The 26925-nt window shown below is 48.7% G+C and overlaps 1 protein-coding gene across 1 annotated transcript in view; it reads right to left on the reverse strand.

Annotated features, from left to right (window-relative positions):
- INTS3 (integrator complex subunit 3) overlaps window positions 1-26925 on the reverse strand; it is a 590139-nt gene that overhangs the window by 195429 nt on the left and 367785 nt on the right. The window contains exon 21 of the mRNA XM_085639326.1: window positions 4362-4515. Within this exon, the coding sequence (XP_085495452.1) occupies window positions 4362-4515 (154 nt within the window). The remainder of the gene's footprint in view (window positions 1-4361; window positions 4516-26925) is intronic.

Raw genomic sequence — 26925 nt, forward strand, 5'->3', positions numbered from 1 at the left:
TCTACAGGACTTTACCAATAAAGATTCTAGCACACCGAAAGAAAAGCTTCCTTGTTTGGGGTTACATAAGTAGATTAGGCTTCCTACCCATGTGGCTAAATATACCTTTGATGGGATTTTTACTAATACTGCCCATCTAACAGTACAGGAAGTGCTGCCCCTTACATTGTCAGATCATAGCGCAGTGTCTTTCTCTGTCAATCTTCCTTCCCCTTATAAGAGGGATAATGCACCGGGTACCAAGATGCGCTCTAGGAGCTGGAAGAGGGTATCAGTGGAGTTCTTTCCTGATACTCTAAATAGATTCCAATGCATCCTCTCAGAGGATTTAGATGAGGGAGGAAGAAAGTTTTTCAGCATGGCTCCGCTCTGCAGCTGACATAGTAGCTCTCCTACAGGAAACATCTCAGCAGAGGAAAGTGCTGACTGCCCCCTGGTTCATGAGCGACTTAGGATCCTCAGGCAGGCATGTCGCCACCAGGAGCGTTCCCGGAAGAAACTATATGGGGAGAAGGAGAGAAGGCTAAACAAGGCAGCCCTTAGGGACTAAAAATTTGGGATCAGAGTTGAAAAATCACTTTATTTGATCAAATTTGAGGCGACCAACTCACCTAAAGAGCTATTTACACTTTTACAATAAGTATCTGCACCACGACATGCTCAGGAACAGAGGCCTCTCAACAATTACGTAACAAGCTTGCTGACTTCTTTCAGCATAACATTGCAGCTATTTATGTGGAGCGTGATGCCTATAATGCAACAGAGGATGGTTCCCCCAGTCCCAGTAGGGAATTGCAGCAATGCTCGTTAGCAACCACATAGGTGAAGGAGCAGGATGTGCGGACAATGGAGGTCTTGGCACCTCTCATGCAAGATCTAACGGAATCACGACTCCTTAATACTAAATTGGGATCTACGCAGGAGTCCTGCTCCGCTAATATTTTGCACTAGGTGGCCAATATGGTCTCTCGCCCTCAAATGTCAATTATGTAGACAGCCATTTAGATGGGGCATTATCAACTGATGTGGAAACAGGGTGTAATACGTCCCCTACTCAAGAAGCCGAATCTAGATCCTATTGATCTGAAAAACTATTGGCCTATCTCTGTACTTCGGGTCCCAGCAAAGATTCTGGAAAAACACCTTTATCAAGCATTGATGGGATTTGTGGAGGAGTCGGGTCTGCTAGATGCGTCGCAGCACTAGTTGGGTAGAAACTATGGAACAAAAACTTCAGATAGTTGCTTCTGATAGCATCAGACGCCTGGTTGATGCAGGGCAGGCAGCGAGACTGATCCAGTTGAATCTGTCCGCGGCCTTCGATATCATCTCTCCCACCCTGCTGATGAACTGTCTGCAGGAACTAGGAATTAAAAACAGCTCTGAATCTGTTGTCCACTTTCCTTACTAAGAGATCTTAAAGGGTGCTAATGAACCAGTTTTGCTTAGAGCCATTTTTGCTGCCATTTGGGGTCCCTCAGGGCTCTTCTCTGAGCCCCACCTTAATCAATCTTTACGTATCCCCACTGCTTACATTTGTTCATTCTTTTGGTTTAAGGTAGTGTCATATGCCAATAATACACAGATCACTGTGTCAATCTCGAAATACACCAAGGATACTTCAGCGAATTGTAAACTCTGCATGAAGGCTGTAGCATCTTAGATTGCCAAGAATTTCCTTAAACTGAATGGAGAGAAGACAGAGGTACTTCTCTTTGGAGGTCAGTCCTCGATTTGAAACAGCATCTGGTGGTCAGACACGCTAGGTACACCTGCGACTCCCAGTGGACACTGTTAAAAATATAGGTGTCCTTCTGGATAGTGAGCAGTCTATGGGCACAGTCTAAACCTGTTATAGGAAGATAAGAATGCTGAGGAAGATAGTCCCATTTATGGTCCTCCCAGTGCGTAAGAACGTTGCTCTTGCCTGGGTCTCTTCGAAGAGAGATTACTGTAACGGATCTACCTTGAGCCCAACAAGTCAACTCTTGCAAAGCTACAACTTCTGCCGAATGCAATGGCAAAGCTCACGCTGGACATTCCAAAACGGCATTCACTGTTGAAATGACTCCAAGACCTCCACTGGCTCCCGGTAGAGAAACATGTCCAGTTTAAGACCTTGTGTATGGTGCACAAAGCACTCTATATGGAGAATGCCGTGGATTTAAAAGCCATATTCAAATGTTATGTACCTGCTCAACCCACCGAAATTGGATTATACTGTTTAGAGTCTGGAAAAAGAAACGGGGAGGCAGAGCTTTCTCAGTTGCTGTGGCAAGGCTCTGGAATACTCTTCCACGCCATCTTACATCCCTAAATATGTATCTCCCTTTTAGAAAAGCCTTAAAAACCTGGCTGTTTATTTGATAAAATAGGCGCAGTAAAATTTTAAGTACTCTTATCAGTTCACTATGCAGCTTGGCAACACTACAGCGCCTAGATGCCAATGGGCCTTTGTGTGCTTTATAAATTCTGTTAATTTCATTTCAACAATAAGGTGAAGAATCCCTGGGCTTGTGAGGAAAAGAAAATTAGGTGATCGGGGTAGTGCTGGGGGGAGGAGGGAGACTTGATCTTTTTAGCCATGCTCCTTGAGAAGCACCCTGACTGAATCAATACAATACTCTCCTGGGTGAGAGTTCTGGTTTGCCAAAATAACTTCCTATGCCCTTGTGCGATCAGTGATTCCCATTGTGTCTTGATCGCTCAGTGTGACTGATATCAGAGCTGCAGCGTCTTTATTTTTCCCATTCATTGAACTGTTTTAATTTTGAGCCTCCTCTTCAACATTTATTGAACTGGACTTCCAGTACATTCGACTCATCACCATTACTGGGTATTATCCATGGTTTGTCTCAATCCTGCCTGGAATTACAGTACACAACCGTCATAGCACTTTCTCTCATTTACTTGAGGATTGCGGACTGTTGAGCATCAGTGTCATGCAAGCAGTGCACACAACCTAGGTTAGAAGCATCATCACGAAGCCCTTTGGCCACATTGGGCTCAGGCTTTGACCTGGCCTATCTTATTCTTTTGTCGCACTGCTGCAAAATGAACATTACGGTGCTCACTAGAGAACTGAACAACTCATCAGCCACAAATCATGCAGTCAGGACAGCTTCAATATATGATGTTCTAAATTTTTTTGAATAGGGATGATGAAGGACTCTCTAATGCTTCATGTGCGGAGATGAAACCCACTAAAACGATGCATGCTAGAGTCGGGATAATTAAGGACAGAGGGAGTTATAATGATAAAAATCTCTAGCTACTGTTGAATTCAGTCCTAGTGTAATTTACTGGAAAAATCCCAGCCTGCCACAAGGGAATTCTCAAATAACCGTTTATTCTACCAAATGCTGGATACACCATAAAAATCACAAGCCTTAGTAATGCATCGTTTCGCCTATGCAATGAATAAAGAGCTGTTTTCATCAATCATCGTCCGGGAGAATGAAATTACTCCCAGACAGATAACATGGAAGTGGGGAGGATGTGGCTCAGTGGTCAGAGCTGCTGACTCGAGAGCTGGGGATCCCAAATCCAGTCTCGGCAGTGCCGCCAACATCCTGTGATTCTATGCAAATCAATTAATCTTTCCGGGTGATCAAATGTTATATAAATATGCAAGAGTAAACGGCAAAACTTTATGAAAATATAGTTCCACCAAAGCGGATGTTAATAGTGTTTCGATGGCAGGAAACTGATGAGGAGCAGACGTGGAACAAGCATTGGTAAAAGCAGGCTAATATGCAACAGCCAATAGAAATGGAGGAAAGGTAAGTGGCACGCACAGAAACCAATGAGAAGCCAGGAAAGAGAGAAGGCTGGATGTTAGTCCCATTTAAGTTTATATTAAAAACAATAGATTTCTCAAGCCATACGCTGTGCAGGCAAAACCTAATAAGGAGAAATCGCAAAAAAGGCAATCAAACAACTATAGTAAACAGTCAGCACACAACATTAACAAAACGTTTTCATTTGGAGCCAGGCATTAACTTAACAGGTATGAAGTCGTGAAGAGGGCAGAGCCCCCGTGAAGAGTGAAAACTCCAAATAATTGAAGAGGAAGATGATTTTTCCAGTGTGTTTCTAAAGTACTTCTGCATAAAGCCATGAAGGACTTTACAGTGTATGATTCTGTAGAAGAACCAATGCTGGATGGCAATGTAAAAATATAGCAGAAACCCTTACTGGAGACTTGTCAGCTAGTAGAAATAATTATGCCCGGGAATAGCAGGCCCAGCTTAAATTACCAAAAGTGATTTACGGACCCCAAAGAAGATTCTGTATGAGATATTAAACCACCACAGAGTGCAGTGTGTGCGCGACAGGCTTCAGCCTTGGTGGGAACGTACCTCGGTGTAAATGGAAGGAGTCAGGTAACAGAGAAGCCGAACATCGTCTTCTTGGCAGGCTTTCATGTCCATCATCAGGCAGGTATGGAGATCACCCAGCTGCGTGGCTTGTGCAAAGGACTCGTATAGGTTCATTTTTCCAGCTGCTGCTTTACTGAAAGAAAACAAAAGTTCAAACCCCGACTACCTCTGGCACAACTAGAACGAAACAAGAGTGCAGAATACTCAGTTTCTGCATCACCGTTCCCTGGGCTTCACTCTCAAGCCCCCCTCTGCAATCTTGCAATCACAAAAATGCCACTCCATTATCTGTCTTACCCTTTTTGGCAATAGGAAATCCCCGATTTTCAAATCCTGGATGAATCCTTTGAAGAGTTCCACTACTGTCATTCACTCGGCTTTCTGCCATTTGTTTTGTTGCGCTAGCAACCATATTCATCCCAATACTGTGTAGCTGCACGTCTGCCTCTAGTCCATACCCATTTAGTCTCACCCTCATTGTATTGTATTGTAATTGCATGTGTATAGCTCTTACTACCCCTGACTAGGCGTCGAAGCGCGTTTTCGGCAGTAGCACGCTAATCCGGAACCCACAGAGGATTAGTGTTGAACTACTGAATTAGTATAGTGAAACATGCAATTAAATTTTCAGTGGTGGATAGGTTACTCAGTTATTTGGATTCGGAGGGCTAGCTGAAGGATAGAAGAGGAAAAAAGGTTTGTATTTATATAGCGTACTACTCCCGGAAACCCATAAAGGATTAGTTGTGAATTAGTATGTTGAATTATGAAAGTAATTTGAGTGGTGGATATGTTATTTAGTTATTTGGATAGAGAAGGGTAGGTGGCGGGATAGAAGAGAGAAAGAAGTTTGGATTTATATAGCGCTTGCTACCCCTGATAGGGTTTTAAAGCGCTTTTTTGGCGAGTAACGCGTTACTCTGGAACCCATAAGGATTAGTGTTGAATTAGTATGGTGAAACATGAAATTCATTTGAGTGGTGGATATGTTAGTCAGGTTTTTGGATTGAGAAGGGTTGGGGAGGGGTGGAAAAGGTTTGCATATATAGCGCTTGTAACCCGGATGGTGTTGAAACGCTTTATTGGCGAGTAGCACGATACTCTGGAACCCATAAAGGATTAGTGGTGAAGTAGTATAGTGGAATATGGAATTTGAGAAGTGAACATGTTAGTCTGTTGTTTTGATTGAAAAGGATAGTGGAGGGATAGAAGAGCGAAGGATTTGTCATAGCAGTAGGAGGAGGCTTTTGGATGAGTAAAAAGGGTTTTTGGAGGTGAAGAGTCAGAGGGAAGAGTTTAGAAACGTTTATTTTGGGGGATCGGTATAGTAAAAGAGGTGTCAGATGATGCAAGGAGGGGTAGAGTAGGGGAGTCTCAAAGGGTTATTATGGGGATCATAGTAGTGGTATGGGATTTGGTATAAATGAGAGAGTGGATTTAGAGGATATATTGATAAATGTATAGGGTGAGAGATAGGGTAGTGCATTGGAAAGTAGTAGAAAGAAGTTTGATGGGAGTCAGAAAGTTGGGCTAGAAGATATATTGAGAGAAGTATAGGTTGAGAAATAGGGTAGTGCATTGGAAATGTTAACTTAGAAGAAAGTGATACCCCTGCTTCTATTAGCAAATAACCATTACAATAATGGGGTGACCCATAGAAGTCAAAGGACCTGGGTAATGTTCGGTATAGGAAACAATGGTCCTAGACTACTTAAGTTTATACTTTAGTTGTGAGAAGTATTCATTGGATAAATATATATATATATAACAGGTACACATAGAATTCACTTTGTATCATTCATGTACCATCAATTCCTTCACAATTCAAACATGTATATCTTCAGAAGACATATAGGCACAAAGAGAATCTTAGTGTCTGTTTTTTTATATATATCACAGATCATCACATTGAATGCTTCATTAAAACAAAGGTTGCTCCCAAGGGAGTGTGAAAAAAGGAAAGTACTCGTGAAGTAGGACAGATATATAGGAGGGAAATCCAGAAGATAAACAATACGTTTCACATTCTGATATTATTAGTAAACTGGTCTTGGTTCGAAGTGGTACCAGTTTTACAAATAGGCCTGTCCATTATGTATTTACAAGTGTGTAGTTATTATCTGATGGCGCACAGAGGTTTATTCATCTGTGAAAAGGCAGGGCTGAGATGACGTTGGGTCCAGGCTCAATGGGGGGGAATAGTGTCGACGTTTCGACCCTAATGCATAGAGGGTGATTTGTTTCTCTGCAGGCGGCTCTTCCTCAGGACAGGGGAAGAGGGGGGCGGGGGCAACCTAAGATGAGGTAAAGTCAGGATTACAGCCCCTCAGGCGGCGGTCCGCACCGATTCTGCGGCGTGGCGGAGTGTAATTGAGAAGGTTGGAGGCTGCAGTCTTATAAGGAATCAATCAGACAAGGGTGAATAAATCGCCCACAGCATCTTGTATTGTATTTCAAGCGCAGCCCGGGGGATCCGTGTTGAACTCCTCGAGTCAGGCCTGATGAAAGGAAGAGACCGGGACGGACGCACACAGACGCCGTTGGTTTTTGTTTTTAAAATAAAGAGAGCTTGAACACCGCGCATCATAAGTTAAAAGTGGAATAATAAATCAGTGGTGGCTCGCCACAAACAGTGGATACAAAGACAGCAGCCAAAGAAAACGCACAGGATAAAGAGTTGAAATAAACCTAAAGAAATACAGGAACTCTATCTTTTATAATAAGAGCGGAAACATAAGCTGTGAGCTATTTCACCAAGGCCAGGTGGCCGGTATAGATCAGGCGCTGGTGTCCTATACATCAAGAATTGAGAGTTGGGTATTCCCAGTTTAAAAGTGAAATAACTGAGACCCACAGCATTGAAGATACTATTTTAATCGAAGGGAAGTTCTCTCGCTTTAAATTCTAAAGAACGGGAGTTGAGAAAAAAAATCACAGTCTTGATAAAGAAGGCATTATTTGATTAGTCCTTCGAAACGCGTCAACGCTCTCAAAATAGTCACAAATGTGTTTGTATATAAAATGATTATAGACATTGATGACCTATAAAAATACACAATAGAGGTGATCTAACTTTTTGTCTTGATTGTGGCTACCAATGACAAATGTTATTTTATATTGTTGTTCTATATAAAAACTCTTGTGTATAAACTGTGGTATGTTGATATGTTGTTTTTAAATATTGAATGTAATATAAATATTGTATTGTGATCTCTTTTGACCAAGAGGTCTTTTATTCAATTGTTTTTCTGATCAAATCTTTTTTTTTTCTAAGTGTTTTAATAAAAGTCAAGCTATCCATCTACGACGAGTCCTTGTGCCAATACACAACTGATTGTGAGTGGTCCCTGAGAGTGGCACAGAGTGAATGCTTTGCATATGGTCAATGGTAGGTAGTGATTTCTTACTTTGCCCGGAGAACAATTCTATATCATTTTTCTGTCCTGAGGAAGACCCGCCTGCAGAGGAACAAATCTTCTGGATTTCCCTCCTATATATCTGTCCTACTTCACAAGCACTTTCCTTTTATCACACTCCCTTTGGAGCAACCTTTCTTTTAATGAAGCATTCAATATGATGATCTGCGATATATATATATAAAAATGAAATGTTAAAGAAATAAAACAGACACCAACTAAGACTCTCTTTGTGCCTATATGTAATTTTAGGATATACATGTTTGAATTGTGAAGGAATTGATGGTCATTGCATGATACAAAGTGAATTCTATGTGTACCTATTATATATATATATTTATCTATTAGCATATAGGTTCGCCATCTCACCTGTTGCCTTCTGCACGGTCACTTGCTTATTTGGCCATGTTATGAGGGCCCCAGCTCTCCTACCACAGCGCGATGAGCAGTGCCACTAAAAGACACGAAAGGTAACTTCTTTCCTAGACTACTGACAGGTCACCCCCCCAAGCCCGCCATTGCCTCAGTGTGCTCCCACTACTTTCGATCTGTTGTGGCTTCAGCACCTCCAACACTGGAGCTACTACACTCAGGAACCAGAGTCTGATCACACAGGCTTCAGTACAACAGACGACCAGCGCAAAGCAACTGAGGGGGATGTTTATGCATGACATGAAGGCAGGCGGGACAGCTTTAGTCCCATCTGCCAGGCAGGCTCAAAAGCACCCCAAGACAACAGAACAGAACCTGAAACGTCCGGGGAGCAGCATGGAGGCTCGGTCTGGCTCCCTGCCTAGGGCCCGGTTCACGGGACCGGAGACTGCACCAGTCTCAGCGCATGCAGACACCGTGGCGGGCGCGGCTGCCAAGAATTAATTTCAGGCAGCGCTTTTAATTAAGGAAGCCGAGATGCGGGGAGGAAGATTGGAGGAGGGAAGGGTCGTGCCTCTGACACACACACACAATAAAAGATAATGAATTGGCAGGAGCGGGAGCGTTTAATCTCATTAGTAGGGGATAAACCTTTAACAGAAGGTTAAATCTTCTCGGAGACGAGATAGAAATCGCGTCCCCTCTGGAGAGTTCAAGCGTGCTTGCGGCCGAGCTCTGGAGCAGGAGCGCTTCCGTTTCAATCCAGGCTTCGGCGTCGCTCACTGGTGAGTAAGCTGGCCCTTTACATCAAATTAGACGTTTTTCTTCTCTGCCAGGTTGCAGGATGGCCGCAGTGAAGGCTATACAAAGTGTACAAGACACACATGCAGCGATCAGGCGGTCTCCCTGGGAATGAGGCAGCGCTTAATGTGTAAAAAAAAATACGTGCCAGGGCACCTCTCGGAAGGCCACTGTAGCCTGCACCACCCACACCTTGCCAGCACTGCCAACTGCAGCCAGCATAACCCCTAACCTTCGCCCTCCTACAAGTGTGACAATTCAGACTATTTCAGGCCGCACAAACCGATAATAACGGCATGAGGGGCTGGTATTCATGTTCAACGTATATTGACTTAATAAACACGGTTGTTGTGCTCAGCCCAAAATTAAAAAGACAGCGCCACCATGTGGTGGTCTGCAACCAGAGCCGGCGCAGACAATTAAGTGCGGGTGCCAAGCACCAGAAGCCACCAGCACAAATTAAGCACTGGAATGAGGGGGATTTACTCGGGTGTGTCCCAGGTCCTCAGCTGGATAACGAAGCCATTCTCTCCATCGACGTCACCTGCCTTGAGCAGCCAAGGTTTACTCCGAGAGGTGGTGGTAGTAAGTTTGGAGCTCGAACTCTAGCACAGTTCATGTAACACTTATAGAGAAGGGGGTGATTTACTGGTGGGTAAAGTAGGACTCTTAAAACTGACCAATTCCCCACAAAAAACTGAAGGTCCTAGCACCTTTGGTGGCCGCGCTATGAACCCCTACTAATAACATGGATGCCTATGGACAGTGTTACCAAGGGGAAGATAGGTGACGTTTCAAATATCCTCAAAACATTTTCTGTGTCTTTCTATTAGAATAACAGTTATCGAGCCCAGACAGAAAGTCACAATATCTCATGCATTTCTGGTCTTTTTCATATTTTCTTGGTATCTTTTGGTGTGGCCTGGGGGCGCATCTTATTATGAGGTAGGACCTTACGTTACTTAAAATGTAAAAAAACAATGTCCTTTCTAGTTATTAGTAGAGCAGAATTCAATAAAGCCCATGTCATAAAGGAGTGAAAAATTACATTGTCATCTGGTGCAACATCTGGGGAGGCTTACTCCGACCTGCACAGTCATCCCTCTCATGCATACATCGACAAACTCGTGCCTCAGCAGAGTGGGCTGTCAGGGTCCCGTTTCAATCTCTTTTTTGCTAATATAAAATATACGTAAAATAACCACAATCCCCAACTTCTCACTTTCCCCAACCCCTCCCCCGTGTTCTCATCAAGCTATGTAAGTTCTTCATTCTAATAGGCTGCTCCTTTGTGTTAGTTTAACTCAATTGTTTAATGCATGTTCAACAGTTTCATGGAGGTTCTTCGCCATCTTGGAGAGAGTCTCTAGGGATGATGCAGGTCACCCGCAAAGTGCTTGGACAGGTAACTTGTCTATTGTCTTTGGCAAATTACTCGAGCAGTGGGTTCGCTGAAAACTAAATTCTTTTTAGGTCCCGCCTAGGCAAAGCTTGCGCTGTCTCTTCGAGACACGCTGTATTCACAATGGAAAAGACACACAGATGATGGACGGAATGCAGAGAAAATCAAACGTTCACCCAAAGTCAAGACATCTGGGTTCAATCCATTGTTCTTATGCTCACCATGCTACCCAGTTTGCATTTGTCACCCCGAGTGGGACAGGTATGCCCAGACGTGGCTTCTGTGCTCTCCATGCCACTGGAGTCAAGCTTGCCTGGCTGATGAGGGGCAATATCCTGAAACCGGTCCTAGGAGGCTTGTTTCCAGTCCAGGGAAGACCTGGCTTGGGAGTTCGGGCTGGACTGTTCCCATTTCGCGCAGTCAAGACTGATTTGTATATGGCTGGGCCCCAACTGGAATGGCATGGGGAGCAAAAAATGATGGATTTAGACCCAGATCTCTGTACTGGGGCGAATGTATGACATTGTTCAGCATTCTGTCCATCATTTGTTCTTGTTGCATTTGTCACCCAAACTGGGACGGGTATGCCCAGACGTGGGTCCGGTGCTCTCCATGCCTCTGGAGTCAAGTTAGCCTGGCTGATGACAAGTTAAAACACGAAACCGGTCCTAGGATGCTTGTTTTCAGTCCAGGGAGGACCTGGCCTGGCAGTTCGGGCTGGACTGTTCCCATGGGGAACAGGGTTAAGACTGATTTGCATATGGCTGGGTTCAAACTGGAATGGCATGGGGAGCAAAAAAACGATTGGATTTTGACCCAGATCTCTGTACTGGGGTGAATGCATGACACTGTTCAGCGTTCTGTCCATCAATTGTTCTTTTTGCAGAATTCAGAATGAGGGCTTGAACACTTCCGCCGTTACTTGTGTTCCTGCACTGCTCCTGAGCACTATTCTTTTTGTTGACTTTTGGCTTTCCAGCAAACACACACAGCATTTGCATTTCTTTGTTTCTTGCTCATCAGACGTGTACCTGTTCTGTGCACTTCCCCTCCCTCACCCTTGTGTTCTTCAGCTCCCGTTTTTTCACCAGATTCTGTAACCGTTCAAACATTGTTTATTTCTATTTGTTATAAAAGAAAAAAATTGTGTTACCAGTCGACCTGAGACTTAAACCAAGTTTCCCAGACTCCTCACGGGTCAGGGATCCCCCTGGTTCAGGTTCGGGCAGGTGTTGATGATGGATTGGTAGATGGGGTCTTGTTGTCGGTTGCATTCATGATGTGGTATTGTTTATTTCAGGACCGGAAATGTCACAATGCTGCTACTGATTGGTCATTTGTGTATCGCACAGCCGCAAAATCTGTATTATTTGATTTGTCTAATTTCAATAAAAACTTTAAAAAAAAAAAAAAGTTTCCCAGACTCGAAGCCTGCAGTTCTGTTTCTTAGGCCACATCTTATTTGAAAAACAAACTGCTTACCTGGGGACAGGCTTTTTGGACTCTCAAGTTCTGAGCAGTGTGTCCTGTCCCAAATGTTGCCCCCCCACCCCTTTTTCCCTCCTCCTACGCACCACTTCCCCACCCCCTAGTCTCGGGCCTCATTACACTGTCACCAACTTGTATGCGCTTTCCAGCAAACACACACACATTTGCATTTCTTGCACATCAGATGGGTGCCAAGTAGTGTGCACTTCCCCCTCCCTCCTCCTTGTTTTCTTTTGCTCCCGTTTGTTGTTCACCCTAACTATTCAAACATTGTTTAATTCTATTTGTTATGAGATACATTTTTGTTTTTGTGTGTTACTAGGCGACCCAAGACTCGAACCCAGTTCCCCAGGCTCAAAGTCGGCAGCTCTGTTTCTTAGGCCGCATCTTAATTGAAAAACAAACTGCTTCACTGGGGACATGCTCTTTGGACTTTTGAGTTCTGAGTACTGTGCCCTGTCCCTCGTGTTCCTCTCCCATCCCTTTTCCCTCCTCCCATTTACCACTAAAAAAGAGAACAGCTCCATACACCCCCGTCTCTGGCCTCGTTACACTGTCACCATCCTGTATGCAATATAGGTGCTTCTGGGCGGATTTATGTGAATGGGGGCCAGGAACCCGATCCACAGACTGCACGTGCTTCTGCTGGAGAAGCAAACACCAGGAAAGGCTGCCGGCAGTAACAAGGTGGAGAGGTGTGGCTCACTGGTTAGAGGCGGCAGATCCGTAAGCAGAGAATCGGCCAGGGACCAGGGTTCAATTCCCGACGCGGCAGGGTCGTGGACCAGGGTCAAAAACGGACTCGATAATTCTCGCCTCGGTACCTACTCTAACCAGGAACACACTCGGCAACTCTGGGCATTAAGCTTGCCTCATCTCTACAACGGCCCCCCACAGACGCCAAGGGATGCCTGGTTTCACCTTGGAGATACCCAGAAAGGGACCATCTCACAGGGATAGCCAGGATGGGTTCCCCAGCGGTCTACAGCGCCGGGACGCCCCGTTGCTGGGGTAGCTGTGCGCTTTACAAGTCTACAACATTAACATTAACATTAACAAAAGGACGTGGAAGTGCACCCATTAAAAGAAGAGAGAAGCAGTGGAGGGCCGCAGAAAGGAAAGAAAATGCAATTCAAAGTTTACTGTGGCTCTCCCTAGGTCAGTGTGAGAGCCGGTACTATAATATTCATTGCACTATGGAACCTTACCCCACAATGCTTTGCGGGGCCCTTTAATAAAAACATGTGTGCCCATAAATCAGCCTGTGGTGACCCTAGTACAATAGGACCACCACCAAATCATTCAGCGCGGTGCGCTCTTCCTTTCCAGGCCATCTTCTGGGTCCTCACGGTGTGATTAATCTTTAAACTCTCCCTCCCATAGCTGGAGCTTTTGCTATACAGTTGGGAGGATGTGTGTATGGTATCTTTTTTAAAAGCTTACAAGGCTTTGAAGGATGTTCAATGCCTTGTTTGCGTGATGGTTTCTAGGGGTGATTGTATGGCTGTGTAGCATTGCTTTTGCATTATGCTGGTGCTTCAGTTGTTTTCCTGCACGTACCAATGCTTATTCCTTCTGTTGCTTCTCTTATCAGTTTCCCATCGGTAAAATACTGTATCCATCCACTTTTGGGGAACAGTTTAAAAAAAAGTTTAAGATCATGCTTCACCAACGAGTAGCTCCTGAGAAACTGGTAGCTCTCCAGTGTGCATCCCAGCCTTTCAAATTGGAACTATTTGTTTGTTTAAATTAACGTATGTATGGCAAAATTATTTATTTAAAGTTGAAATGGGTGCCTTTTCAGAGCTTGTAATCTGATGTTTGGAAAAAATGGCTGGATTTCCGAAATATATTCAAATGTGATTTTTGAGTGATAAATCATGTGCTGAAACTTGATGCATGATTTTTTCACTTACCATACGACTGGCAGCCGTCTGCTTTTCTTTGAAAATAGTGCAACAACAGGGGAAATCCCCTACTTCCACACAGAATATTCTAGCCTTTATTTTTCAGTTTGATAATTTGCTGTATGTTCTTCTGACTGTCTTTTAACTGCGTGGCGAAAGGTACTGCAATTGCTATTCTTGAGCAGTTTATTATAGGTACAGACTTGGATGCCGGCGACGTGACAATACAACCATGATTCAACCAGACCACCATATAACACCACACAACATTTTTACACTCCACATAATACCACTCAATAACACTATTCAACTCCACCTAATGTACGAGTTACTTACCTTCGGTAACAATGTATCTGGCAGAGACGATTCTAGCCGCAGATTCCTTCATGTAGAATTATACCCAGGCGTGAGACTGGATCCGGAAACTTTTTTTGCCACAGCATCCCTGCACGCCGGGGGCGGGGCGACATCACGCGACTCCGCCCAGGCGTCGTCCGCGTACGTGACATCAGCAAGGTCACATAAGACCCGCCCCGGCGCGCCTACGTCAGTTTTCTTTAGAGAACTTTTCCGCACCACAACGCGGAACCACCAGATAAAAAACTGTGGACGCTTGGGAACAGTGTGCGAAGAGCAGAATGATTGGAAAGAAACAGAAACTAAGAACCCCACCAGAGTAGTGTCAACACCGCAGAACCTAAGGGCAGGGAAAGAAAGAAGAACAAGCAGAAACCTGCACAGTCACTCTGTCAGCACATAGACAGCCTCCCATCCCTGTACCCCGAAGGCAAGAACATGCGTACAGTCATGGCACACATAGTAAATCCACCCCCCCCCCCCAAATCCTGAGCAAGGAATGGAACTAGTCCCAAGACAGACGGGGACAACGAACTTCCAAGCCACCCCAACCTAGAGGGCAACCACCCGCAAGGACAAGGGCAAGACATGGCCGAGGACCCTCAATCAGAGGATAGCAATGGAAGGGAGGGAGGGCAGGGATAGAAAGCAGCCCCCCCCCCCCTCCCCAAACCTGGAGTTGCCAGAGCAGCAGGGCACCTGAGCACCAGAACCCCATCCTCCAAAGAACAAAGGAGGAATGAACCGCCACAGACGGAGTCACCCGTCAAGAACAAGGAAAGCACTCACAGGAGACACAGCCCCCCACCGGGAGGCGAGTACCGAAGACCAACCCAAGGGTCCTCGCAGAATAGGGGAGGAAGGGCGGGCCGTGAAGGAATCTGCAGCTAGAATCGTCTCTACCAGATACATCGTAACCAAAGGTAAGTAACTCGTACATCTTATAGAGACTACTAGCCGCAGATTCCTTCACGTAGAATAGATACCCTAGCAATACCCACGGGGAAGGAGGGTCTGCGAAAGGACCCCACCAGCCAATGCAGAACAGAGGGCCCCACAGGGGACCAGATCTGTGGACCAGGTAGAACCTCGACCCTGCCAGGCCAAGGGAACCCCCCACCAGCAGAACCCCACCGACCCCAAGGGGATGTAGGAGGGAAAGAAGGCTGAAGAGGCTCGTGCTCTCACAGCAGAGGAACCAAGGGTAAGGACAGAGAGGCCGAAGCACCCCACTCCCCCACAAGGCCGCCACCCAATGCTAAAGCAGGAAAGGCAAAAGAAGAAGAAGCTTAGAGGGCCCAAGGAAACGAGGGAAAAGAAGGCGAACCCACTCCAGATGGAGAGCAGCCTGCCAGCCAGAACAGCGCCAGCAGTCAAGCCGCCAGAAGCAAGAAGAACAGCCTGAGGCCCCAGGAAGGCCGAGTAGGCGACGCCTGGCAAGGGAGAACACAGGATCATCCCAGACCTCAGGACAGGAGCAGGGAGAGGAGGAGACGCCCGGGCACATCGCTACGAGTGGCCGCGCACACGACCTCAGGAAGCAAAAGCAACGTACCTAAACACCATGGAGAACAGGCACCCGAAGGCGACCAGGACCCTCTAGCAGAGCGCAAGGTATATGATAGCTACCACTACCCCACATAGGGTACGTTAAGTCCCAAGATATGGGAACCCTCTTAGGAAAAACTTCCGCAGCAGAGGAAAAAACAAAAGAGCCACGGAGAAAAAACAAACACCCCCTGCTGAAGGCTTGACAAGCAGCCCAAGCAAAGCAGAAGGCCCAGTCTCAGGGCCAAGTCTGCACAACAACTCGTGCAGAATCCACACACCATCAACACAAGTCTGCACAACAACTCGTGCAGAATCCACACACCATCAACACAAGGGCCGTCCAGCAGCCAACAATGCCAAAGTCCCAAGGAAGGACGTAAACGGCCAGAAAACACTCCATAGCTAGAACAACCGGCCTAAGAAGGCCCAGAAGCAACCCAACTCAGAAGTCACTGAGGAGGGGACGGAGGAGGATAAGGTGGAGGAGGAGGAGGGAGCCCTGCCAAGAGCCTTTGGATGGCGGAGTCAGCCGGGGCATGGAACAACAGGCTGCCATCAAACGGAAGGTCGATGAGTCGCTCCCGAATGTTCTCAGGGAATACTCTGCCCCGAAGCCAAGAATGGTGACGGAGAGCGAGTGAGGAAGACATGGCCTGGCACAGCACCTCAGACGTCTAGAGCAGAGCGGAGAATAGACGCCGCAAGCTCCCGGCCATCCAAAGCATGATGCCGTAAGTTCACTGGACCAGACTCCTGGGACGCCACAGATCCCAGAGATTCAGCCGAGTCCCACAAACAGGAGTAGGCCCTAGCCAGCACACACAAGGTGTTAAGGGCCCGCCGGCCTCTTGGGACGGCGGAGTCAACAGTGGCGGCAGGGAGGGAAAAGCAGTCCACAAAAGGGGACTGGTGGCTGAGAGGTGAAGGGAAAGAGACGCCAGGTCACGCGGCACCGGGAGGTGTCGGCGCAGAAGATGCTGCGGCATCGGGTCTCCTGAGACCGCAGCATCCAAGCCCCAGTCAAGGAAGAAAGGAGCGAACCTTAAAAGGGAAGGAAGATTTCCCTCCCACCAGAGCGCTGGTGGAGGACATCCAATAGATGGTCCGACGGAAAAGTGAGCCACCGGGTCACCCATGCGCAGGATGCCCACAGCTGTGGACACCACATGAGCAAAGGCCGCCCCGCCTCCGTAGGGCCTTGCGGTGGAGAAAGCAGTTCCTCCGCGACGGCTGCAAACTAAGGCGGCCGTCCCCGAGGCCAAGCGGGACGGGCAAGGGCCAGACCTGCAAGTCAGAAGGAGCCGAAGAATGAGGGACCTGCCGCTGTTCCGACGAACACCTCTGCCTCAAGAAGGGCAGGGAGCCGCCCTTCGATGCCGACGAAAAAGACACCACACGGCGACCAGTCTCCGGGGTGGACAACACCAATATACAGCCTGCCTCCGGAGAAGAAGCGTCCGAAGACTAATCCGCGGTACGACCCCTGCGTGGAGCCGTACAGTCCCCTGCTTGAGGTAGGACGTCGGCACCAGCCAGCGTCACTGGACAAGGTACCACCAAGCCACCCCACACCGGAGACTGGAGTGGAGACCGGAGTAGAGCTGGAGCCACACCGGCATCGGGCGGCGCTGGAAAGACGCCGACCCGACCCCCACCGAGGCAGCCACCTACGCGGGGGAACGAGACAGGCCTGGGGAGTGGCACGAAGCCCTCCGCCAGCCGCGGCCCAGAATGAGGCGAAGATCGCTCGGCAACCCATGTGGCGGCGCCAGGGATGATTCAACCTCCGACTCGCACTCCGACGTGGCAGCCGCCTGTGGGGAGGGACGAGAGGGGCCCGGAGAGGGACGATGAGGGTCCCTCGACCCCTGTGGCTCCGCACGGTCCAGCTGCTGCCGGCGCCGTAGCGGCGTCACCTCGGCCTTAGACAGGACCACCTTGTCAAAGGACCGAGAGGGGCTCGGGATGCGACCTGAGCCCCGGCAATCTCCTGCGACACCACAGGGACCCCCGCAGGAGTTTGCGGCGTGGCAGAGACGGCGTGGCCTGAAGGAGGTGCCGTACCCCAACAGTACCACATCCTCTAAGCCTGGATCCGAACCAGTCGGCGCCGGAGCCGCGGCAGAAGGCCCTGCGCAGGGCGAGGGATCCGCCGACGCCCCAGGAGGGGAAGGAGGAGGAGACGCCAGTTAGGACTGCAAAGCCGCCGTGTATGTCTCCATTTGGACTCTCGAAGCCCCAACACCGGGAAACGGTGGATAGGACGACACGCGGGGCCGCATCACCCGCAGAGAGTCCACGCCCATGGTAGGCCGGAAACCAGCCCCCGGGGACAAACTGCGACACTTACCCACCGGGGAGCGACGCTCACGTGACATCGGAGAAAGGAGAGAACGACGACCACGGCCGTATCTGAAGCCGTCCACCGAAGCAGACCGAGGGGAGGACGTCGACCTGGAGAGACGCGCCGAGAGAAGTTTCATCCGGCGCTCCCACTGTGACTTCGGCTTCAACTGTTGGCACGCCGTACAACCTGTGGTGCCGTGATCCTCCCCCAAACACCACATACAAATGAGGTGAGGGTTCGTCGCTGACATAAGACGTGCAAGATTTAAAGCCGGGAGGCATTCGCACACTGTTCCACCAAGAAATGGAAGAAAAAGGGGGCCCTAACAGGCCCGTAGCAAGGATCGGATCCGCGTTGCACACGTAAAAGGAAAAAAACTGACGTAGGCGCGCCGGGGCGGGTCTTATGTGACCTCGCTGACGTCACGTACACGGACGACGCCTGGGTGGAGTCGCGTGATGTCGCCCTGGCGCGCAGGGATGCTGTGGCAAAAAAAGTTTCCGGATCCAGTCTCACGCCTGGGGATAATTCTACGTGAAGGAATCTGCGGCTAGTAGTCTCTATCAGATTACACACTACTCAATAACACATAAATACACCCCATATTAATACACCCTATGCCACATAACAATCCACATAAATGCACTTCACACCATTCCACATAATTACACTCACCATAATGTCACTGTGGTTGCATTTAGGGTCTTTAGAATATCATCCAGGTTAACAGGAGGAAGTACAGTGGATCACTCACTTCACTTTTTTGATTTGTCATATCTATTGATTTTCAGAAAAGATACAGCACTAGTAAAACGCAAGGATGGACAAGCCACCATATAAAAGATCTTGTCATAAAGACGGCTGGAGGCTGTCTAAGATATACTGAGATGAATGAAGTACTGTGGTTTGTAAAGTTAGCTATGAGATACGAGTCTACGTGTGGGAAGCACAACAAATCAACTGAAGATGGAAGTACCAGTGAATACAGAAGTTCCAGTGAATAAATAACTGTAAAGAGTGTGAGGGAACCATGATGGTGCAAGAAAAATAACATTTTAAAGAATATAGTTCCATAGATAAGCTTCAAGTAACACAGCAGTTTCTGTCTTATATCCCTTCTGAAACACCTTTCAGAATGGTTTATTGTTGCTTTGCTATTGCTAGTCCACTAGTGTAGCACAGGCTCCACAGGTTCGGAACAGGGTGATGATTTGCCGAATGCAAACGTTTCCGGCCCCACTGTGGAGGTTTTCAGTGCTGATGGTTTCAGAACCGAAGTAGGTGTTTTCGGTGTTAAGGTCGAACCGTGTTTTTGACGCAGAGGATTTCGGCTTTAATGGTGGGCTCAGCTCCGATGTAGGAGAAGTCGGTTCGGGAGAGTGCGGCATGGGCTGTTTTTTTGGCATGGAGTCGAAGTTAGACGTGTTCAAGACAGCCAGTCGGTGCCACCTTGGTCCGAAGGCACTGTTCACCCAGCGGTGGATTTTGGCCTGTCTGGCATGGGTAGGCGACCCTTTGTGGTGGTGTCCTAGTGTCGGACGAGGTGGAAGGGGCACAATACTCACAGCTTGACCTGGTGTGATATTCTGCATTTTGACCTCAGAGCTTGAGCGGTCGGAGGAGGAGAATGTTCCATAGTCTGCAGTTGACGCCTACACCTGTTTCTCCTCTTGAAGGTTCTTGTGTCCAAAGAGATACGGTGTTTCTTCGATGATGCGGCAAGACATTTTGAGACGCGGTGCTCGACAATCACGCAGAGTCGTCTTCGCAGCTGGCCTCGTCGTATTCAGGGGAGAGGCAAAAGTTGCACACCTGGTCGAGGTCGATGCACCGGTACTAGGCGTGGCATTGAGAGCAGAAGAGCATCTGTTCCAACACCAGGTGGACCTGGTGCGGGGGAACACCAAAGTTGTAAGCTCCGCCCCAAAGGGCAAAGACCCACAAGGTCCACTGCCATCTCAAATTGCCCCAAAGAAGTTGATGCCCTTGAACAGACGAGAGAGAGAGAAGAAGCCACGATCTAATAGCAACAGCAAAGCCTAAAAGAAATGAGTGAAGACAGCGCCGAACTGGAACAGAGGAGTACATGTCCAAACACCACAGTTGAAGAAAACAATCAAACAATTGAGTTAATGACCATGCGCATTACCAGCAAGAGGAGGAGTCACACTACCTAGTGTCACAAGAGACTTTTGTCGAAGAAAAACAATTTGCCCACATCTGAGCCCAACACTAGATGGCAGGATTATGCTAGGCATGTTTATCTACAACCAAACATGCCTTCAACATAAATATTCACAAATGATATCTATATTAATGGTTACATTTAAATTGCAATGTGGAAATGTGTGTGTCAAGGTTCATAACTGGGCGGGATCTCAGTTTGCCTCTTGACTGCTATTTGGGATCTCAGTTTGCCCCTTGTTTAGATATTAACTTGAAACATAGGTATATTCTTTGAGGCAGGAAATTAACTAAGAAGGGTTACTCAAAGGTTAGGTCTGCTGGCTGGGTAAGCCATAATTTGTATACATGGGAAATCATTTTGATTTCTTTGATATCTGGGGATGTTTCTAATCTTTTGTAGGAGCAGTCGACAGCTAGTATGTAGAGACAGGGAAACAACATTCTTATATGGTGCCTCTTTGAAGGCTGATTCTTGCTGAGAAATCCTCTCTGACCATACTGCTGCCTTGGGGTTCACATAAGGAAATTTAATAAGGTGAATTAATTCTCTGGTAGACTCTGCCATTTATGTTCGTTCATGAATGAATATGCTACTTACCAGTATGCATCTGTTCTTGGCATGTAGGGCTGCTGACATTCATATCTGTGCATAGATCGCCGCCTAGTGTTGGGTCCGGATGTTTGCACGTTGTTGTCCTGGAAGAGTCTTCGAAGTATCCTTGGATAGGTGACTCCTCCCCTGGACTACAGTGCGCATGGGCATCCTCTCCATCCTCAGATTGTTTTTCGCCATTGTGGCAGTGATGGAGTAGATACAGAAAGTGATGACCATGCTTGCAGTAATTCTGAGAGCTGCAGCTGCGACAGGCGCCGGGGAGGAGGGAGGGCGATATGAATGTCAGCAGCCCTACATGCCAAGAACAGATGCATACTGGTAAGTAGCATATTCAGTTCGAGGCATGTGGGCTGCTGAATTCATATCTGTGCATAGAATACATAGCAGTGCCCTCTATTAGCGGCGGCTACCCGTGCCAGCTGCAGCGGTCTGAAAAAGTGTCTTGAGAACAGCCTGTCCTACAGCTGCCTGCTGTTTTGACTGCACATCTACACAATAGTGTTTTGTAAATGTGTGTGTAGTGGACCATGTGGCTGCTCTGCATATATCATGCAGGGGAATATTTCCTAGGAAGGCCATGGAAGCCCCCAACTTACGTGTTGAGTGGGCTCGTGGTGGAATAGTTAATGTGCGTTTTGCCTTTTGATAACAGATTTGAATACACTTAACTATCCATCTGGCTATCCCTGCTTTGGAGATGGCGTTACCTTTGTGGTGTGGGGCAAAGGCAACGAACAGTTGTTTTGTCTTCCTGAATGGTTTAGTCCTGTCGATGTAGTACATGAGGGCCCTCCGTACATCTAGTGTATGTAGTGCCCTTTCTGCAACAGTTTGTGGGTTTTGGAAGAAAACCGGCAGTTCAATAGTCTGATTCATGTGGAACTGCGATATTACCTTGGGCATGAATTTGGGGTTGGTACGTAGTACGACCCTGTTGGCGTGAACCTGAATAAATGGCTCTTGAACGGTTAGTGCCTGGAGTTCACTAACTCTTCTTAGGGAAGTGATCGCTACTAGGAAGGCCACTTTCCAGGTAAGGAATTGAATCTCGCATGAGTGTAGAGGTTCAAAGGGTGGACCCATCAGGCGTGTGAGGACCAAGTTGAGGTTCCACATTGGAGCCGGTGGGTGACTAGGTGGAATGACTCGTTTGAGCCCTTCCAAGAATGCTTTGATGGCAGGCACTCTGAATAGAGAGAGGTGCTGCCTGGTTTGCAGGTAGGCTGATATTGCGGTCAAATGGACACGTATAGAGGTGTACGCCAGATTGCATCGGTATAGGTGTAAGAGGTAACAGATGATGTTGTGGATGGATGCGTCCAGCGGGTTGATGTCATTATTACCGCAATAAATGACGAACCTTTTCCATTTGGCTGCATAGCAAGCCCTGGTAGTGGGTCTCCTGGCCTCCTTGATGATGTCCATACAGTCAGGTGGCAGGTTGAGATAGCCAAACTCTAGGACTTCAGGAGCCAGATCGCCAGGTTCAGCTGTTGCGGATCTGGGTGCTGAACCTCTCCATGGTTCTGCGTCAAATTCGCGGGTTTGATCCGCAGCCTTTGATGCGGCACCACGGAAAGTTCGAGGAAGGTGGTGTACCACGGCTGGCGTGCCCACGTGGGAGCAACTAGGACGAGTGTCAGGGAGTGTTGTCGTAGTTTGCGAGCCACCAGCGGTATCAGCGGCGCTGGGGGAAAAGCGTACGCAAATCTGCCGGACCAGTTCATCCATATCGCATTGCCCTGCGACTGCGGATGTGGGAATCTGGCGGCGAAGCTTTGGCATTTTGCGTTTTCGCTTGTCGCGAATAGGTCTATTTCTGGATGACCCCACTGCTGGAAGTACGGTTGGAGTACTGATGGGTGTAACTCCCACTCGTGCATCTGGTGGCTGTGTCTGCTGAGCAGATCCGCCATCTGGTTGTCCTTGCCAGGGAGGTGTTCCGCCATGAGGAACATGTTCCTCTGAATGGCCCACTTCCACATGCTCTGAGCCAGATGAGACAACTGTGGAGAGTGTGTTCCTCCCTGCTTCTGTATGTAGTACATGGCAGTCATGTTGTCCGTCCGGATCAACACGACTTTGTTGCACAGATGTACTTTGAATGCCTTCATGGCCAGGAAGATTGCCATCAGTTCCAGAAGGTTGATGTGCATCTTCTTCTGTTGTGTCGTCCATAGTCCCTGCACTGTGTAGTGGAGTACATGAGCTCCCCATCCCTGGAGAGACGCGTCCGCTGTCAGTACTATTTGCGGAACAGGCTCTTGGAACGGTCGGCCCTTGCAAAGGTTTTGTGGATTCCACCAATGCAGAGAGTTGTATGCCCGACCGCTCACCAACACTAGGTCTTTCAACTGTCCTTGAGCCTGATTCCACTGACGTGCTAGGCACTCCTGAAGTGGGCGCATATGTAACCTCGCGTGCGGGACTATGAAGATGCAGGAGGCCATCATGCCTATCAACTGCATAAACACTCGCGCTGGAAGCGAGTGATTGGGTTTGAACTTGGAGATCAGCAGTTGTATGCTGTTGATCCTCACTAAATTTGGCTGAGCTGTGGCCGCCAGAGTGTCTATAGTCGCACCTAGGTACTGTTGTACGTGTGCGGGCTGGAGATGGGACTTTGGGTAATTTAGTGAGAATCCCAGACTGTGAAGAAGGTGAATGGTGCGGGACATGTGGCTTGCACATTGCTGGGCTGACTTCGCTTGAACGAGCCAGTCGTCTAGGTAGGGGTAGACGTGTATATGCTGCCTCCGTAGATGTGCTGCCACCGTAGCTAGGCACTTCGTGAAAACCCTGGGCGCTGTTGTCACGCCGAAGGGAAGGACTTTGAACTGATAGTGCTGCCCCTGAACAGTGAACCTGAGGTATTTTTTGTGTGAGGGGTGGATGGGTATGTGAAAGTACGCATCCTTGAGGTCCAGTGAGGCTAGGAAGTCTCCCTGCTTGAGAAGCGGAAGGACTTTCTGTAGGGTGAGCATGTGAAAGTGCTCTGAAAGAATGTACTGGTTCAGGGGTCTCAGGTCTAATATAGGCCTGAGCGACCCGTCCTTTTTCGGAATTAAAAAGTAGAGGGAGTAAACCCCCGTACCCTGCTCGTGGATGGGGACGACCTCTATAGCGCCTTTTAGAAGCATACTTTGCACCTCTTGCTGTAAGAGCGTTAAGTGCTCTGAGGACATAGGACGGTTTCTTGGTGGTATTGTGGGTGGAGTGGAGGTTAACTCCAGACAGTAACCGTATTTTACAATATCTTTGACCCACCTGTCCGTGGTGATGGAGTTCCACGTGGACAGGAACCTTTGTAGTCTTCCCCCGACAGGTGTTATGTGGTCGGGAGGAAGGGAGAGGGCGTCACTGCTTGTTCTTGGGGGAGGACCTAGTGTTGCCGTAGCCACGTCCTCTGCCCTTTGTACTGGAGCCACGATATCCACCTCGGGTGTTTTTATCGTAGGTGGTCTGTGTATTGCCTTTGTTATACGTTTGTTGTGACCCCTGTCCTCTACCAGCCCCCTTGTTTCCGGGGCGACGAAAGGAGCCGCTCCGAAAGGACTGAGTTTGGAGGGCGCCCATGGACTTTGCAGTGTCCGTGTCCTTTTTTATCTTTTCGAGGGTGGTGTCAACCTCTGGGCCGAATAAATAGTCGGGGTTGACGGGCTGGTTCAGTATGTTGTTTTGTACCTCAGGCTTGAATCCCGAGATTCGTAGCCAGGCATGTCGTCGCAGCATGACGCTTGTGTTTATGGCCCTGGCAGCCGTGTCTGCAGCATCTAGTGCACATTTGATGGAAGCATTTGTGAGTAGCTGTCCCTCTCTGATAAGAAGTTCTGCACCTTCTTTGAACTGGTCAGGGAGATGTTGGAGTAGTTGCTCCAATGTGTCATAGTGCGCTCTATCGTAGCGAGCGAGGAGCGCTTGAGTGTTGGCTATGCGCCATATGTTGGCAGCCTGGGCGGCAACTCGCTTGCCGGAGGTCTCTAGCACCTTGGACTCTTTGTCCGGGGGAGGAGCGTCACCTGTCGTTTGCGAGTGTGCCCTCTTGCGAGCATTCGCTACGACGATGGAGTCGAGTGGTAATTGTCCTTTGATGTAAGTAGGATCCCCAGGTGCTGATCTGTATTTTTTATCAATCCTGGGGTTTATCACTCGTGCCCTGGTGGGTTCCTTGAAAATGTCCTTAGCTGGTCTGAGGACCCCCTTCAGCATTGGCAGAGTTTTTACATGTCTTTCTGAGGATGCAAAAGTGTCCATTAGAAAGTCATCCTCGATGGTATCTGAGTGAAGCTGTACCCCATGGTTATTTGCAGCACGTTCAATAAGAGCGTTGAACGCCGCAGTATCCTCCGTGGGAGATGTTTTTGCCCCATAGAGTTGTGGGTCCTGTGTATCGAGAGGTGCACTGGGGTCTGCAGGGTCGCCCCAAGTTTGATCAGGGTCCTGCTGGTCATCAGGGTCTGTGTCTACATGGTAGGGTGCTTGGTCATCCATGTAGTCCTCCAATGCATCCGTGTCGGAGCGTGTGGGGGAGAACCGGTGTGTATCCTGGTAGGAGGAATGGAACGGTTCATAAAGGAGAGGTTCCGATTCCACAGGCAGCTTCCTTTTTAGTGGGATCCTGAAAGGGTCCAATGGCGGTTCCGAAGTTATCCTTCGGTCGTGGAGAATCAGCCTGCCAGTGTCGGCGTCGATGACACGTGACGGAGACGTCCCGTCCGGTGGAACCGGAGGCTGGGTAACTCGTGTCCTGAGTTGGAATATCTTCGGGATTGTTGACGGAGGCAAGCCGAAGGTAATGTTGGCTGGCCCCGTAGAGGTTGCTGGAGCTCCGATCGGGCCGGAACCCGACGGGTCTTTGAGGGCCGCCGTGGTTTTGTTGCTTTGCGTCGCAGCAGGCCGCACTTGGGGCGTCTTTGAGGCTTTGGCACCGGGCAGGTTTGTAGAGTGGATTTTTTCGGTGCCGGCGGGTCCTCGAGTCGAGGTGTGGAGATCACCGTCGACGTCTTCGACACGTGAGGCATCGGCGTCGTCGAGGGAGCGACGCGAGGCGAAGCAGGCGGTATTGCCCTCGGTGTCGTTGGCGTCGGCAGCCGAGTAGGTTTCTCGGTGCCGATGGCCTTTTTCCGTTTGTCGACTCTGATGTCGCCCGATTCCAGTTCGGCACCGAAGTCCCTCTTGGTGCGGTCGGTGCCGACGCGTTGCGCTGACGTCGAAGGCGTGGAAGGCCTCGATCCGACCAGCGCCACTTTCAGTTTCGGTTTCGTATGAACCGGAGCAGCTTTCGGTTTCGGTTTTGTGGTAGGGAAACCAGCTGGCTTATGCAGCAAAGGCTGCCGCTGAACGTCCGAGGCCGGGCCCGAGGGCGGGGCCGAAGAACTACGGGATGGGTCTCGGGTAAGGCCCGAAGGCGATCCCTCGACCGGAGCCAAAGGCTGTGGCGCTGTTGTTTCTTCGGTTTGAACAGGTAGGCCTTGTTCATCATTGGAGCTACTCTCTTCGGCCCCTAAGGCCTCCTCGTTGTCTCCTACCTCGGTGTCGTCTTCACCTCTGTGGAAAAGTGACTCGTCGCCCTCGTCCGATCCGGGGTCGTGTTCGGAAACGGGACTGGAGGGTATGACTTCTAATTCTTCGACGTCGGCCTCGTCGAAGATGTCTGTTGGGGCCGGTGCAGCGTGCCGCGCCTCGAGTCTCGCCGCTCTTCGGTTCCTTAGAGTCTTCTTGGAACGGAACCGGGCACAGGCCATGCATGTCGATTCGTCGTGGTCCGGCGAAAGGCATTTGTTGCACACCGGATGGACGTCGATGTGTGGGTACTTCGCATTGCATACCGGACACCTTTTGAATGGCGTCCTGGATTCCATCGTCGAAGTAGTCGATGGACAGGTAAATGCGAAAGAAGTCGGTGCTGAAAGTTAGTAAAACTAACAAAATGCTATCGAAACCCGATCGATAAACAGTACCGACGCGAACTAAAGGCCTTTTGGCCTCGACCAAATATTTTCCTAACTTGAGCTAAGATAGCACATCCGAACCCAATGGCGGAAAAAAACAATCTGAGGATGGAGAGGATGCCCATGCGCACTGTAGTCCAGGGGAGGA

Source organism: Triturus cristatus, chromosome 12 (genome assembly GCF_964204655.1).
Source record: "Triturus cristatus chromosome 12, aTriCri1.1, whole genome shotgun sequence".
In the NCBI taxonomy this organism is placed as follows: Eukaryota; Metazoa; Chordata; class Amphibia; order Caudata; family Salamandridae; genus Triturus; species Triturus cristatus.